The sequence below is a fragment of the Schistocerca piceifrons genome, chromosome 4 (genome assembly GCF_021461385.2).
Source record: "Schistocerca piceifrons isolate TAMUIC-IGC-003096 chromosome 4, iqSchPice1.1, whole genome shotgun sequence".
Taxonomy (NCBI): domain Eukaryota; kingdom Metazoa; phylum Arthropoda; class Insecta; order Orthoptera; family Acrididae; genus Schistocerca; species Schistocerca piceifrons.
In genome coordinates this window covers 479,595,771-479,611,564 of record NC_060141.1, presented here as the reverse complement: position 1 = coordinate 479,611,564, position 15,794 = coordinate 479,595,771, and the positions used below count along the sequence as shown (strand labels likewise).

The 15,794-nt window shown below is 39.8% G+C and overlaps 1 protein-coding gene across 1 annotated transcript in view; it reads left to right on the top strand.

Annotated features, from left to right (window-relative positions):
- The window catches only part of LOC124795355, a 192,402-nt gene extending 177,355 nt beyond the window's left edge, over window positions 1–15,047 (top strand). The window contains exons 4-8 of the mRNA XM_047259346.1: window positions 9,434–9,557; window positions 10,350–10,514; window positions 10,691–10,816; window positions 13,434–13,616; window positions 14,074–15,047. Coding sequence (XP_047115302.1) covers window positions 9,434–9,557; window positions 10,350–10,514; window positions 10,691–10,816; window positions 13,434–13,616; window positions 14,074–14,177 — 702 coding nt within the window. The 3' untranslated portion in view covers window positions 14,178–15,047. The remainder of the gene's footprint in view (window positions 1–9,433; window positions 9,558–10,349; window positions 10,515–10,690; window positions 10,817–13,433; window positions 13,617–14,073) is intronic.
- Window positions 15,048–15,794: the final 747 nt, after the last annotated feature.

The window sequence follows — 15,794 nt, the reverse complement described above, 5'->3', positions numbered from 1 at the left end:
ATTAAACTGATAGTTCTGTAATTTTCACATCTGTCAACACCTGCTTTCTTTGGGATTGGAATTATTATATTCTTTTTGAAGTCTAATTGGTAGCCTACATAAATTAGTATGATATGTGCCACCAATAGACCAGGGGTAGTAAAGGCGCGACAAGTCTGCCGCCGGCCCCAAGTACTGATAGTTAAAACCTGTTTTAGGTTGTTGTTGTGACACTGAAATCTCCTGAAAAAGAGTTATTGTGTTGCCATCTTTGAAAATCGGGTTTCTGCTGATATTCCGTGTCGTACTTGCACGATATTTCGATTGACTAACTCGCAGTCTTCATCAGGTGCTCCCCGAGGCTCAAAGAGTACCTGATCACAGTTGCGAGCTACTCGATTGAAATATCTTAAGTATGAAGCGGATTACCTCCAAAAACTGTATCGATGCATCAAATATGGAAATGTAACGGACCTAACCTGATTTTCGACTGCAAACTACGAGGATCACTCCAAAAGAAATGCACACTATTTTTGTAAAAATACAGTTTTCATTCTGCATGTGTGAAAGCTTTACAGTGTGTATATACTTCCTTCCCGCTTGTTTTCAAACTTAGTTCAACCTGTTCTCGTGAGTGGCGCCGTCACAGCATGTCTTCAAGATGCCTGCTACACTTGACGTTCGTCAGAAGCAAAGTGCTGTCATAGAATTCCTGTGCTGTGAAAACGAGACAGTGGGAAACATCCACAAGAGGTTGAAAAAGGTGTATGGAGATGCTGCTATCGATCGCAGTACAGTTAGTCGGTGGGCAAGCAGGTTACGTGATGAAAGCGGGCACGGCAATATTGAGGATTGTCCTCGCAGTGGCAGGCCTCGTACTGCACACACTCCAGACAATGTACAGAGAGTTAACGAATTGGTGACTGCTGACAGACGCATCACAGTGAATGAATTGTCACGCTACGTTGGGATAGGGGAAGGAAGTGTTTGCAGAATACTAAAAGTGTTGGCGTTAAAAAAGGTTGGTCCCTGGTGGGCTCCCAGGATGCTGACAGTGGCTCACAAAGAAACAAGAAAAACGGTATGCAGCGAACTTTTGGAACAGTACGAAATGGTGGAGATGAATTTCTTGGAAGAATTGTGACAGGTGATGAAACATGGCTCCATCATTTTTCACCAGAGACAAAGAGGCAATCAATGGAGTGGCATCATGCAAATTCACTCAATAAAAAAAAAAAATTCAAAACCACACCTTCTGCTGGAAACGGTGTTTTCCAATTCCGAAGGACTCTTGCTTGTGGACATCATCCCAAGTGGAACCACCATAAATTCTGACGCATATGTGACGACTCTGAAGAAACTTCAAGCTCGACTGAGTCGTGTTCGACCACATCGGCAAAAGCAGGATGTTTTGCTGTTGCACGACAATGCACGGCCACATGTCAGTAAAAAAAAAAAAAAACCATGGAAGCGATCACAAAACTCGGATGGACAACGCTGAAGCACCCGCCTTACAGTCCTGACCTGGCTCCATGTGACTATCATCTCTTTGGGAAACTGAAAGACTCTCTTCGTGGAACAAGGTTTGAAGATGATGACTCCCTTGTGCACGCTGCCAAACAGTTGCTCCAACAGGTTGGTCCAGAATTTTACCGTGCGGGTATACAGGCGCTGGTTCCAAAATGGCGTAAGGCAGTTGAGAGGGATGGAAATTATGTGGAGAAATGAAAATATTGTACCTAAAGGACAAATCTACACACTGTAAAACTTTCAAACATTTAGACTAAAAGATGGATCCAAATAAAATAGTCTGCATTTCTTTTGGAGTGAAAAGGAAACACTTAAATACAGCAATAACAGTGGTACTCTTCTCGCTACCGATTCAAATTGCTCAGAAAGGCCGAAGCAACCCATCTCCGCCGACAGAACGGAGAAGATCAAATGCACTGATGAACCAACTTACTCAGTGCAGGAACGTTCACAAACTTCAACTTTATGCGTGCATTCATCACTGCACTACTCTACATTCTCCCGGTATGTTGATCCCTTATTACTGAAACGATGAAAACGGTTTCCAGAAAGTTCCTCCCGCAGGCTATGGAAATTACGCATGTCCGGAACAAAAGGCACATCTACATCAGCAACCCACTTGACTCATCTTCCCAATCCCAACCTACTGCTACGCACTCTGCAAATTTGGCAGTCTTTTCACACTCACGTCCAGAAAAGACACTGCAGCTATATGCTTTGTCAACGAAAATGGTTTCTGTACTGAAAGAGAGTTCCTAGAAAAATTGGTTCGAAAAGAAAACATTATTAGTATTGGAATTGCCGAAACGTAAGACTTCTCAGTTATCCATGTCATAGGTTAGACAAACCCAAAACAGGCAGAGGAAGATGTTCAGAAGGAGGGGTCGCCATCTTTCATACAAAACAACTTGCCCCTATATGATCTGATTTATCAGAAAAACTGAACACCCATCAAGCTATTGTCTTAAAAATAGTAGGAAAATATAGGAAACCGACCTTCTTTGCAGCTGTATATGTATCTCTCACTGAGGAACTACCAATAAATCTCTTTGATTATATCTCTACACTTGGCCCAGCAGTCGTCTTAGGGGACCTTAATGCCAGATCCATTGTTCTTGGTGACAAAATCAACAACAAAAATGGCGACCTTCTCATTGCAACTCTAAACGAAAATCTGATCCTCTTAGAAAATAATTCACCTACTTTCATCAATCAACTGGAACCTCCATAGTTGATCACATTATTTGCACACCGCAAATTGCTAGTAACTGCAGAGAAGTAGAAATATGGGATAGCATTTCCAGTGACCATCTGCCAACTATCATAAAAACAGCGGCTATTACCCTTGTCAAAAATAACACCCACAAGAGGAAACCTTTCATCAAATTCAAAAACCTTAATACAAAAAAAGCAACAACTACATCAGCAGACTTGAAATCTCGCTCAGTAAATGGAGAATCTGACCTAATCCAATCAAAAGTCAACTTTTACTATTCAGACATAGAAGTCTTACTGATCACCAACAACAGGACCCCACAACCTCAACATTCATCTTCTGGGACAAGAAATTACTTCGCAACCAAACGTCAAATATCTTGGACTCTATCTAAATGAACTCTTAAATTGGCAGAAAAACACGTCTGAAAAGATTAAAGAAGCTGAAAGCCTACTTAATTTAGTACGTCTCATGAAATAACTAACACGTGGAGTGGAGCAACCAATTGCCCTTCTTACATAGAAAATATTTGTCCGACTCATTCTCGAATGTGGATCTCAACCTTGGATTGTGTCATCTAAACAAACGAAAAAAATTCTACCTGCTGACTGGACGATGCTTCGAGTAGCTGGAGATTCACACTATGAGTTCCCAACAAACTCCCTTCACAAAACACAAAACACTTGAAACCAAGAACATGATAGACAGAAGAAAAGATTAAATCACCAGATTCGAGCTCAACAGACTATAAAACAATGGAATTACAAAATCACTTTTGCAGCACGATCCTACAACGTTTAATTTTCCGAAATTCTAATAAGCATTTCCTCTGTACACTGTTCTTGGTGCAGTATCGAATTCACTCCAGCAGAATCCTCTGGAAAACGATGAAATCAATGAGACTGTCAACAGGCCAAGAACTCTGACAAGGATTTGGGATGATGTAGCAGCCTGATATACACTGATAAACAAAAGTTTGGAATACTATCGTAAAAAGTAGTCAACGATACTGGATGTCGCACTGACCTAGGCACTTCATGCATTATCGAGTTAGAGCCCATATACTGGATGGTGTTTACTGCTGACATGCTTTGGGGCCGTTTCCGAGTCATGTAAACATACCACTGCCACAGCAGCACACCACGAGTAGTCCAGTATCGACAACAGCTTCATTCGGTTTGTGTTCAGCACTGCAGTAACATGCCACGTAGAGGCATGCAGCACTTTGATAGTCAGGATAGTGGCTTTACTTTCAGCAGGTTATACACAGCAAGATGTTAGCGATCGGTTACATGTCACTCATAGTGGGGTGTCTAAGGCGTGGAGAAAGTACAGAGAGACGGGAATGTGAACTATAGACCTTGCAGTGGTGGTCCTCGTATGACAACATCAATGCAGGATCATTTCCTCCAACTGCCGGCTCGCAGGTGCCCAGCATCCAACATCAACTGCCAGAAATATTGGAGATGACTTCTCCTGGGCAATAGGGATTCGTATCTCAGACCAAAAAATGCCGAGAGGATTGCATCAGAGTGGTCGTCATTCCAGATGATCATTGAGAAGTTTTGCTCTGAATCAACGGAAACGACGCAATCGAAAGGACCTGGGCTCTTGCACATCAACGTTGGACCGTTGCAAAAAATGGCTCTGAGCACTATGGGACTTAACTTCTATGGTCATCAGTCCCCTAGAACTTAGAACTACTTAAACCTAACTAACCTAAGGACAGCACACAACACCCAGTCATCACGAGGCAGAGAAAATCCCTGACCCCGTCGGGAATCGAACCCGGGAACCCGGGCGTGGGAAGCGAGAACGCTACCGCACGACCACGAGCTGCGGAGGGACCGTTGCAGAATGGAGTTATATCATGTTTGCTGACGAGACCAGGATTGGTTTGCGACCAGACACTACACGCGTTAGGGTTTCAAGAAGTGCTATACGACACCGGGAACGCAGATACGTTCAGGAAATCCATCCGTTTGCAAGTGGAAATGTAATGTTCTGGGCGGCAATAATGGTGGGACGGCGGACTCCTCTAATTCTCATCTACGGCAGTTTGACCGGTCCCCGATACATTCAAGAGGTTCTACAAACGATTGTAAGGCGCTACAGATATTGTGAAGTCGGTGATTCATGCTAGTCGCTGGCAGTGCAAGACCGCGCCATACTCTAGCAGTGTCTCGGTATCTTCAAAGACGCGACATCAACCGAATGCGTTGGCCAGCACACTCCCTGACGTAAGTGCAACTGAGCATGCATGGGTCCTGTTGACGGTGGCCATTGCGCAGCGTCCGAATCCACCAGACAATCTTCGGGACCTCGCTCAAGCTGCCACAGAGCAGTGGACCTCATGACCCAAGATAAACTTGAGGATCTCATCCAGAGCATGGCTCGTGGAGTTGAAGAACTCATCCGTGCGCGCGGAGGATATACTCACTACCAAACACTGATAATCGTCACCATGAGATAAGGATTTTCACTGTTTTTGTTTTCAAGATGTACATTTCGGAAAGAGTCTGCATTGTTTTGTAATGATTTTTATAGCTAACCAAAATCGATTTTGTTTTCAAGAGGAATTACGTTATTTTATTAATAAGGTATTGTACAAATCTCAAAGGATGTACTGTAAGAAGTAATTGCAGTAATTCTACGATATTCTAAACTTTTGTCGAGTGCGTAGAAAGAACAAGTTATTGACGAAAATTACTTCAATCAATTCCTATAGAAGAAGGCAATATTATCTACATCGACTAGATTTTCAAGTTTGTCATCTTTTACAGAATTAAACGGAAATTTTCTACATCAACAGAATTTCAAGATCACGATATAACATTATATCACTGAGAAAATATGAAAATATATAAGCTGAACAACAGGCAACCAATCCCAACTGGAGTTTTTTTCGACTTAGAATTTTTTCCCCCAGCTGTAAGGCGATTTCAGGGATCTGGAATGAAGGAAATTTAATGAGCAACATCTTCCTCTCAACTACTCATCTGCATGCAATTAAAAATTCTAAAAAAATTAAATAAACACCCAACTGTCGTAAGTAAATGGTGACACAACAGCGTAGATTACAGCTACTGGCTGACAGTGCTGTGATCTCCTGCAACCCACTATCTCCTTCAGAGGTGGAATGAAAAATCATAAAAAACAATAAAAAAACTTGCTCCAGTGACAAGGCTGATACTATACGTGAGCATCTATCCCGCACAAGACCAATGAGCTCTGTAAAACGAGTCTTTCATTGTATAAGTTGATTGGTTGGACAAGATTCGTTATGACTGTAATTTGTATTTCGTAATCAATGGTGATGGCCCATATGTATCCCAATTGCATTTAGCACACAGCATCACTGTTCATTAATCAGTCAGAATTTTCACTTAGTTGGGCCAAATGTTTGGTACGATGATGTACCGTTGTCCGTGTAACATTCAAAAGAGCGCAAGGACAACTGCAAGAACCCCTATAGTAGCAGAAGACAGTTTATGAACTAATGATAGTTTCCACCTCGTTGGATGGATCAGACTTGCGCTCCAAGAATTAAGGATCTTAGACAATCGGAAACATTAGAAAAGATGCTACTCAGATCAGTAAAAATGTGTAGCAGAGCAGATAAAATCAGGAACGCGCACATAAGAGCAAAATTTGATGTGAAATCTATAACAAAGAAAATTTCACAGAACAGAAACGAGTGGAAGGAACATGTTCTGTGTATGTCGTAAAGCAGAATCTAAAAGCGTAAACTACAGATAGCTTTATTTAGCGAAAGTCGCAGATTTATGGCCCTGTCGGATACGGCATTTACTTAGAAAGCGCGCTAGCATTAACGTGTGTGACTATTTATGTGCTTTGCATTAAAATTTTGTAAACCGCGGGTTTCACCTTGAAAAAAAGATGGTAATAAATTATCCATGCGACGTGCGTAATAGTCGTTTGCAGCTGTCTGTAAACAATCGTAAACAAGTCTGTATTTTCAGCTATCTTCACACCCAGGGAATAAGTTACTAATTAAAAGTAAATTGAAGTTCGTGATGAAAAGCGTTATGATACATCACACACGCAGACATCATCCATCGAAGAGCAGGAAAGAATAAAGAGACCTGGAACATAACGTCTTCTTTACAGACGAAATATGACGCGCTTGACTGCGGATTGAAAGCATTATATTCAAATCTTATTTCCTGCCAGCATTTTAAACGATCCTCTGCATCATATAATGCCTCCATCAGTGACAAAAATCATTTTGTTTATTTATGAAGCACACAGGAAGCCCACCCGATCTATTCCGTAATCTTAAAAGGAAAACTCCTCATGAAGGAGAACGTTTACTGAGGTAAAAAATGTCTCTCAGGATTACGTAGGTTAGTTATCAGCAAAGTCTCTGAGAGCTTTCGGCGTCTATATATACATATTTGACGCAAGTGTCATTAAGAACAGTGGTGTAGAAAGTAGGTATAGTATCATGTAGCCTCTGGCTGGGACGCAAATCTTTCCAGTCATATTTATGGAGCTAATTTAATAGTTTTCGATCACGTTTATCTGTGACCTTCAATGAAGTCTGCCTGTTATTATAAGAAATTTTTGCTGACTCATTCAGATTCTTTTGTTTGGATCGGAAATAAGAGTATGAACAAAAGTCACTATCACTGGAGCCCCAAACTTTTTGGACGCACACATATAGACATACTAGAAGCTTTTGAGCACGATATTGGATCTATGAGCATTTCGTCTGTCATCCACGTCCTCGTTATCAGTATTTCGCTGTAGAAGGACATTAAGTTGGGGCCAAATTTGCAACGGTTAAAGGTAGGTTATTTCACATATGCCGACACGTTTGTACTGGAATGGATAATAAGTACGTATGTGTCAGACTGGGAATAGAATCCGGGTCTTTCAGCTTCACGATAACGCTGAGCCATCTACACGCGCTCACAGACCAACCCACATTTGACAAAGACCTGAGCGAAAAGCAAAGTATTACAGCATAAGGTAGATTGAAAAAAATAAATAAATAAAAAATATAAAAAAATAAAAATAAAAAATCACTCGTCGGTAGCAGAAACAAATAAATACGAGATGTTTGCAGCACAGACCGAGCATTTCAGGACAACGTTTCCTGTGTGCTACCTGTCTAATTAAGCTGGAGAATAACGACAAACGTTAGTAGACCTATTATTGTACAGAAAACCAAACACCAGGCAGGAGACACTTGTAGCGAAAAGAGATGAAAATAATTTTTAGAGGATTACAGTTAATTATTATTTTTCGTAGCAAGAGTGTGTTTGAACGTCAAATATTTTAACTGGAAACAAATTTCCGCGGAACAATTTAGGGTAGGGCCGGAATCAGGCCGTAACAGCAGGAGCTGCACGCAACTGCACAACAACTGGAGCGTGCATCGACTGCTACTACGGGAGCCGCAGTAACCTAAACAGCTCCCAGGCAGCAAGTACGCTAATAATATACAAATCGAGAGCGAGGAAACTCGTGGTTTGCTAGTCTGAGTTTAGTCATGGCAAATTACAATTTAGTAAACCTCTTTGACAATTAGAACTACAGAACTATGCACGAAGATTAACAAATATTTAGACTTGAAGCATGATACAATTTTCTGTCAAACATGTCGATTGATTTCGTTCAATTCCATTTAACAGTTATGTACACCATTTCTGTGGTCTGTGCGGTCTTGGTTTAGCCGTGGTTGTTCCTTTGTGTTTCCACTGCACAGTCACATCTCCAGCAATCGACTTGAACGTTACAAATTTGGGCCCAGCTTAATGTCCTTCTTATGGGTTTGTTGCTCAGGTGACATCCAAGGACCAGTTCCCATTCTAAATCATTGATCTCTCCTGACCAGCCCATTCTGCTCTTTGCTTCACCGCTGACGACACAGTACCCCCCCCCCCCCCCCCACCAGCCAAAAAAAAATATCCTTTATACTGGCCTCTTGTGGCGTCTAGTGGTCGATTCCCCATTTTGAGGTGGCTGGATACTTTTGATCAGATAGTATACATGTCAATCTCAGTATGATTTTATTTGATTTTTTATAGTCATCCAAACTACAGTTGACATTCACATCAACTGTTCAATCATCTCCCCCCAACACTTTCATGTCAATTCAAACAAAGTGGAATTCCTGGAAAATTTCTGCATATTAACGCCCAATAGTAACATAAACAAAAGAAATTTGTTGTGGGGAACCTGCACACTTGTACTTCAGTTGGAAATGGAGTAACAGACTCAGATCTGTGTGATACATAACCAAGGTTGGAAGATCAAGTGGGTTGGTCAAAAATTGCTATTCGGAAGTAGATTGCACTAGAAATTATCCTTCACGATGTTTAACACAGTATTTTACTATGCAATTTTCACTCTGGAGTGTGGTTGTAATGTATCCCCAGTGACCTCTATACTGACAGGAAAGTAGACATTAGTGTTCACATAAGTTGAATTTGTAATGTTATTGATGTGATGAAATACAATTTTAGAAGCTTACAAGCTTATATTTAAACACACTTCCCATCATAAGATAGAATGTTGTGAGGTAACAGCACTGACTAACCTTGATAGCTCAGACAAATCTGTCAGAACTGAAGACAGGTGCCTTAATTCAGGAGTGCTCACTGTTTTTAATTTATTGTAGGGAATTCATTTACAGTACTGCAATGTAACCAACTGACTGGTGTTTGTCTGTAATTTCAGGAATGTACACTGGCAAGCAAGGAGCGGCGTCGTGCTCTACGACGATCTCACAACCCAGGCTGGCCATCGCCAACTCCTCACCGTGGAACACCTTTGCAAGACTGGTTGTTAACCAGGAACTCTGGTAAGCACAGATAATTGTCGTTACGTCTTCAGATTCATGCTACATCATTAAACCCCTAAAAGTGAGAAGTTGTACAGCCACTGTGTCTTGGACTGAGTTGGAGGGGTAGGGCAAATCTGGTTTCTACACAATGATTCACAATCAACTTGGACAACTTTCTCAGCTGACCCACCTAGCCATTCATCTGAAGGGTTTATGTACACTAAGATATGGTTTCAATCCTTTTCTGTAGGGTCATATCTCACAGGCATTTCTTAACACTGTGGATGATTGTTTAGTGCATGTACATTATAGATCTGAGTTCGTGTTGTTATGGATTAGCATGGAAGTAAAGGAAGGGAGAGGATGAAATTCAGGATCAATACACACCCTACTCCTCTCAGTTAGTCCCAAGTTTAAAGCTCTAATCAGACAGATAGATTGCTGTCAACAGCACATGCTCTCCCTCCACAAGAGTTTGTGGAGAGGTTTGATATTCAGTCCAGTGATCAAGAATTGTAACCAACTGTCTCTTGAGTATTTGATCCTCAAATACTGGTGATGAGCAAATATTATAGCAGTAGAGTTTATATCTGCCATCTCCAGATTGAGTGCCACTAGACTGAAAGTGATTTACACTAAAGAAATCTAAAAAATAAACAGCTCATATGAAATCACATGTTCTTCTGGGAAGTATTCTCATGTTGAGTATGAATCAGTTCTTGTAGATCAGTTGTATCAATACATGCTGGATATAGTAGATACAATAAACTACTGTATACATTTTTAACTCAAACATTAATTTTTGTGCAGGTCACCTTGAGCAACAGCTATCAGACAGTGTTCCTGATCTGGCACAACATCATCGTCACCAGCATCTCCGAACTGAAGAACGCCGAAGAACAGAGTGTACAGACACAGACGATGATGAAAGATGGTTCCTACGTAAGCACTTTGACAGGGAAAATAGACTTTCATGTAAGTGATTTGAGCATTATCCTCTACCCTTAAATTTGTCTGTACCATATCATGTCATTTGAAACAGTCATCAGTTTTAAACATTCATATGAAATATAGGTCTGAGTTGTAGGAACAAGAATTTATTACATGTGTAACGCTACTTGCACACAAATAAAACCAGAATTTTTTACCAGTGTTAACAGATATTGACATCAATAGCTGTGACATACAATCGGAAAATCCTCCATCAGTTGCTTCGACCTTCAGGGGCAGACCTACAAGCTATCGTCTCAACAGTGATGTGTTCTTCATGTCTTCAGGTAAATATATTTTATTGCATACACTACATTTCAAAGTATGTGAAAAGTGGTAAAATCTGTTAATATGGCCAGAAGTGGAAGGGCCTTGACGTTGGCATCAAGTAAAAAATGGTAAACTCATCTGATATAAAACTTCAGAGATAAAGGAGAAAATAAATACAGCATGTGCCTGCAGAAGCTACAGAAGGCTTTTTTCATTTATAATTATTCTGTCACATGCAATGTAGGCCATGGTAGTTCTTAAAGAAATATCTTAAACAATCCTGTATGATACAGGAGCATGATGAGAAATGTAAAATAAGGTAGCTGCTCAAGATTTTTACTATATTGGTGTCCAAAATTAAAGCAACAATGTGCTATTTCCCTATTTTGTGTCTAATTCACAATATAATCATACAAACTGTCAACCAGGTGTCTGTACAATCATGTTCTGCACAGAAGATGGCATTCCAGTCAGTGGACAACCATGCCGACAATGGCATCAGGGCATCTACAAAATGAGGAGTGTTTGCCGGGTAGTCTGACATCCACAATCGCTGTGTACACAGTCATATGTGGTGCAGTATGGCACAGAGAAGATACCTACCAGACTCTCTACAGTGGAGGGCCATAGAAAGAAAAGAAGCCGTACAGTCGCAAACTGATTTGGCCTGATGGCTTAATGTGAATTGTTCTGTTGCTTCTCAGATGTGGCAACCGTTTACACAGACTGAAACTGTATCCTGAAGACCAGGGTAGGGCTGAAATGTGACTTCAGAAGAGAGGAATGTAACAATATTACAGAAGGAAAGTTGCCACTCACCATGTAGCGGGGATGCTGAGTCGCGATAGGCACAACAAAAAGATTCACACAATTATGGCTTTCAGCCACTAAGGCCTTTGTCAGCAATAGACACACATACACACTCGCGCGCACACACACACTCACACAAATGCAACTTGCACACACGTCTGCAGTCTCAGACTACTGGTTTCAGGTGTCTGAGACTGCATATGTGTGTGGAAGTTGCGTTTGTGTGAGTGTGTGTGTGCGTATGTGTATATGTGTCTATTGCAGACAAAGGCCTTAATGGCAAAGACCTATAATTGTGTGAATCTTTTTGTTGTGCCTATCGCGTCTCAGCATCTCCGCTATATGGTGAGTTGCAACTTTCCTTCTCTGATATTGTTACATTCCATTCTGGATTTCCCTTTGTTTGATTTCAGAAGAGAAGACCATTATTTGGTTTAAGGGCATGACAGTACCATCTTGCATTGCATAGCAACTAGCATTTGAGCTATGGAGGCAAATGGTGTGCAGAAGGCTTCAGCAGTGCTCTGCTGTGTGTCTACCTCTGACATATCTTCACTGAATGGACTGTCTATGGACACATCAACATGCCGCCTGGGATGGTCAAACAGCAGGCCAGTCTTGTTTTCACTGATGAATCCTGATTTAGTCTGGAGAGTGGTTCTCAATGGATTCGCATTCGAGGGAATGGGGAACATGATTTTGGGACACAAATGTTGTGGAAAGAGATTGATATCAAGGAGGATCCCTAATAGTGTGGACAGGGGTTATGTGTACCACTCATGTCCCTCTTCATAAAATTGTACAGGTGAATTGGCAAGGTTTAACTGCTGTCCGTTATTGTGAAGAGATCATGGGACCTCATTTGTCATTGTTGCGAGGTGCCGTGGGCCTAGACTTACTATTTACGTTCGACATCATAGAGCACATGTGGTTGATGTTTTCTTGAAAAGAGAAGATACTGCAAGCATGACGTGGTCTGTTCACTCTCCCGATTTGAATCCCATAGAGCATGTCTGGGATGCACTAGGGAGACATCTTGCATCACCTCAGCATCCACCAACCACTCTCCAAGAAGCGAGCAGCTCTGCAGGAAGAAAGGGCATTATTGCTTCATCATAAGACTGATGACATCATTTACAACATGCCACATTATTGTCAGGCCCTTACTGCTGCCAGAGGTGGTCACATCCCATACTGAACACATTAACCAATTGTCAGAATGTGTGAGCAAATCCATTAAGTTGGAAAAAATGAACACATTACACAGGTTGCACTTGTTTGCATTCTGTATTCTTTACATTGGTTCTACTTTACTATCACCTATTAATACTGTCTTGTGGAAAAATAAATGCAACCTTGCAAAATTTCCATTTGTTGCTTTAATTTTGGACACCAGTGTATATTTCTCATTACAAGAAGACAAAAGATAAGGGTTTGCTGCCTTTGAATCAGGTCTAGATCGCTTGTCAGTGTTCTGAGTGACTTCTTCTTTTCCAGTCTTCTCTTCTGTGCTCTAGGATTGTCCTCTCTCTCTAACTTTCAGATATGAATATCTGATTTAGTTTCTTTATTGATATTGCTATAAACTACATCACAATGAGTTCTCATCACTTACAGACATTATTTTGTTTACCTGATATACCTTACTTGTGATGCTTCTCAATGGAAAGAGAGGGTTATGTCACTTTTAGCTCATGACTAATTTAATTTACACAAAATTAACATAGGCTAAAACAATCACTATAGAATTTTCCTCTGTAGTAGTAATTACTTTGGAAATTTTCAATATCTACTAAATTTAATAGTACATTATCTATTTTACAGGTTCTGAACCACATGATAGACTCCGTCTCCCTGAAAGAAATCCAACACAGACTGTTTCCAGTGCTCGTTCAGTACTAACATCAATAGCATCATTCAGGCACACTCAGTTACCTCACCGTACAAGGACTGCCACAGAATGTAACTCTGACATTTTGGAATCTCCACAGCTGATGAAATTTAGAGGTAAATGTACATCCAATGTAGTTGCAAACTGTGATCAGTACAATTCTGCACAATCAATGTATTAAGTTTGAAGAAAATGATAAATGCTTTCTATGTGACAAATACTTGATGATTACAACCATTACCTTATTTCCATTTTAATATAGTTGTCTTCAACCATAAAATTTATCACTGTGGCAGAGTTCCCACAATAGCTTGATGCATATAAATTTTATTTTACGTTACTATGTTTCTCTCTTAATTTTTAGCATTTTTAAATACAAACAATATATTTTTTATCAAACAAACTTCTTGCTTTAATGACTAACATTCGCATTGTTGTTGATTTTCACTACATGGACATTAGGCTGTGGTCGAATGTGACAAAATTCAACAACAATACTATTTATTTTATTAAATAGTAGATCAATGCCACAAAAACAGAAAAAATGAGTGCTATATCTTTTCTTGTTTTCAGATCGAGCTCATAGTGATGCACAGAGATTGGAACGTCCTAACTGGAAGTTCTTCCCTGAAACTACAAGGAGAACAAGTTGTGCAGTTCAGGGTACACAGGTGTGACATGTACGTGTGGAAAAGTGCTCTGCCAATAATGTGGACAGCTCATAAAAACCAAATGACTTTCTTGATTTGCCAAATATTGCTTATATGTTCCTCAGCTTGTTCCATACTGAAGAACTTTTCTCCTATTTACAGTTTTCTGTGTTTTTTAATTAATAAATGACTTTTTTTAATTAAAGTTATAAATCTCAGCACATTTATCCTCTGTAAAGTTCAAGGTACCACTTCATTTTTATGCGTGTAACTATGGTCTTTTCTGCTAATAAGAAGAAAAGTGCTAGCAAGTAATGTGGTCAGCTCTTAGACAACAAATAGTTTTTTGATGTGCAAAACATTATTTATGTGTTCTTTGGATACTCAGTTTTGAAGAAATTTTGTTCTAGTGTAATTTTTAAATCTTTTTGTATAAAGTAAAGAACAACCAAAAATTAAAATAAATGTAAATAAAAAATAAAATGTCTGTTAATGAGATTGCAGTAAACTGAAACTCTGAAATTAAAATGACTTTGTAGTAATCCTCTGCCAAATTCCATATCTGAAGAACAGAAAACTCAAGTGTTTGGTCTTCATTGTCCTAAGGATTTTGGTGCCTATCTTGCCTAATACTTAAGAATGGTTTTGTCCCAATATTTTTTCTTTCTAATAGTAATGACGGAATGAAGTGTTCTGAAATCTGGTGTATCTTCCAACATTTGCATGTTGTTTCAGTCAGCTGCTATCTTGTGACAAGATTTCTGTGCTAATTTTATTTTGCTGTTCCTTATTATGAAACAAACATTATTTTTCATGTAAAAGATGTAAAAGACGGCATATTTAAACCTTTGTGATGTTTAATATATCTCATGGTTCTTAATAAATCAAGGGACCAAACTGAAGAACAGTTTGTTTCACTTTAAATTATTTAAGAATTTTTTTGTGTGAGTTTTGAATAAAAATGTCTGAAAAACAAGACTTATCAATTTAAATTAAGAAATAATGCCCTTCCAATGACAAATGTAACAGATTGTATACCATTTCTTCAGCAACATACTGTGAAATTAATAATGGTAGCTTTACAATTTTCAGTAAGAAAGGACATGCATGTTGTACATATTATGGAAATATTCATCTGTAAATTTTTTGGCAGAGGAGGACACCATCAGTAAATGAAAAACAAAGCAACAATTTGTAATTACTGCATAATGGTTTATTTTCAAATCCATTATTTTGAGAACAGAACTGTCATGTCTATGTTTCTCGTGGTATGAAGCACAGCGTAGTCAGTATGGTGTGGCTAATTGCAACACGTAAACACATTAATCAAGTAGCAGCTGTATAACTTTCCACTGGAGGGACTTTAAATTATAAATAAGCCAAACATGGTGTGGATTGAAGTAAACCTTCATTCAATTACACAAAAAGAAGAGTCTGAAATTCATTGATAACCAAGGTGTTGTCCGCCCCTGGTAGCTGAGAGGTCAGCACGACGGAATTTTCATACTTACCAGCCCGGGGTTCAATTCCCGGCTGGGTCGGAGATTTTCTCCGCTCAGGAACTGGGTGTTGTGTTGTCCTTACCATCATCCTTTCATCCCTATTGACACGCTAGTTGCCGAAGTGGCGTCTACTTGAAACACT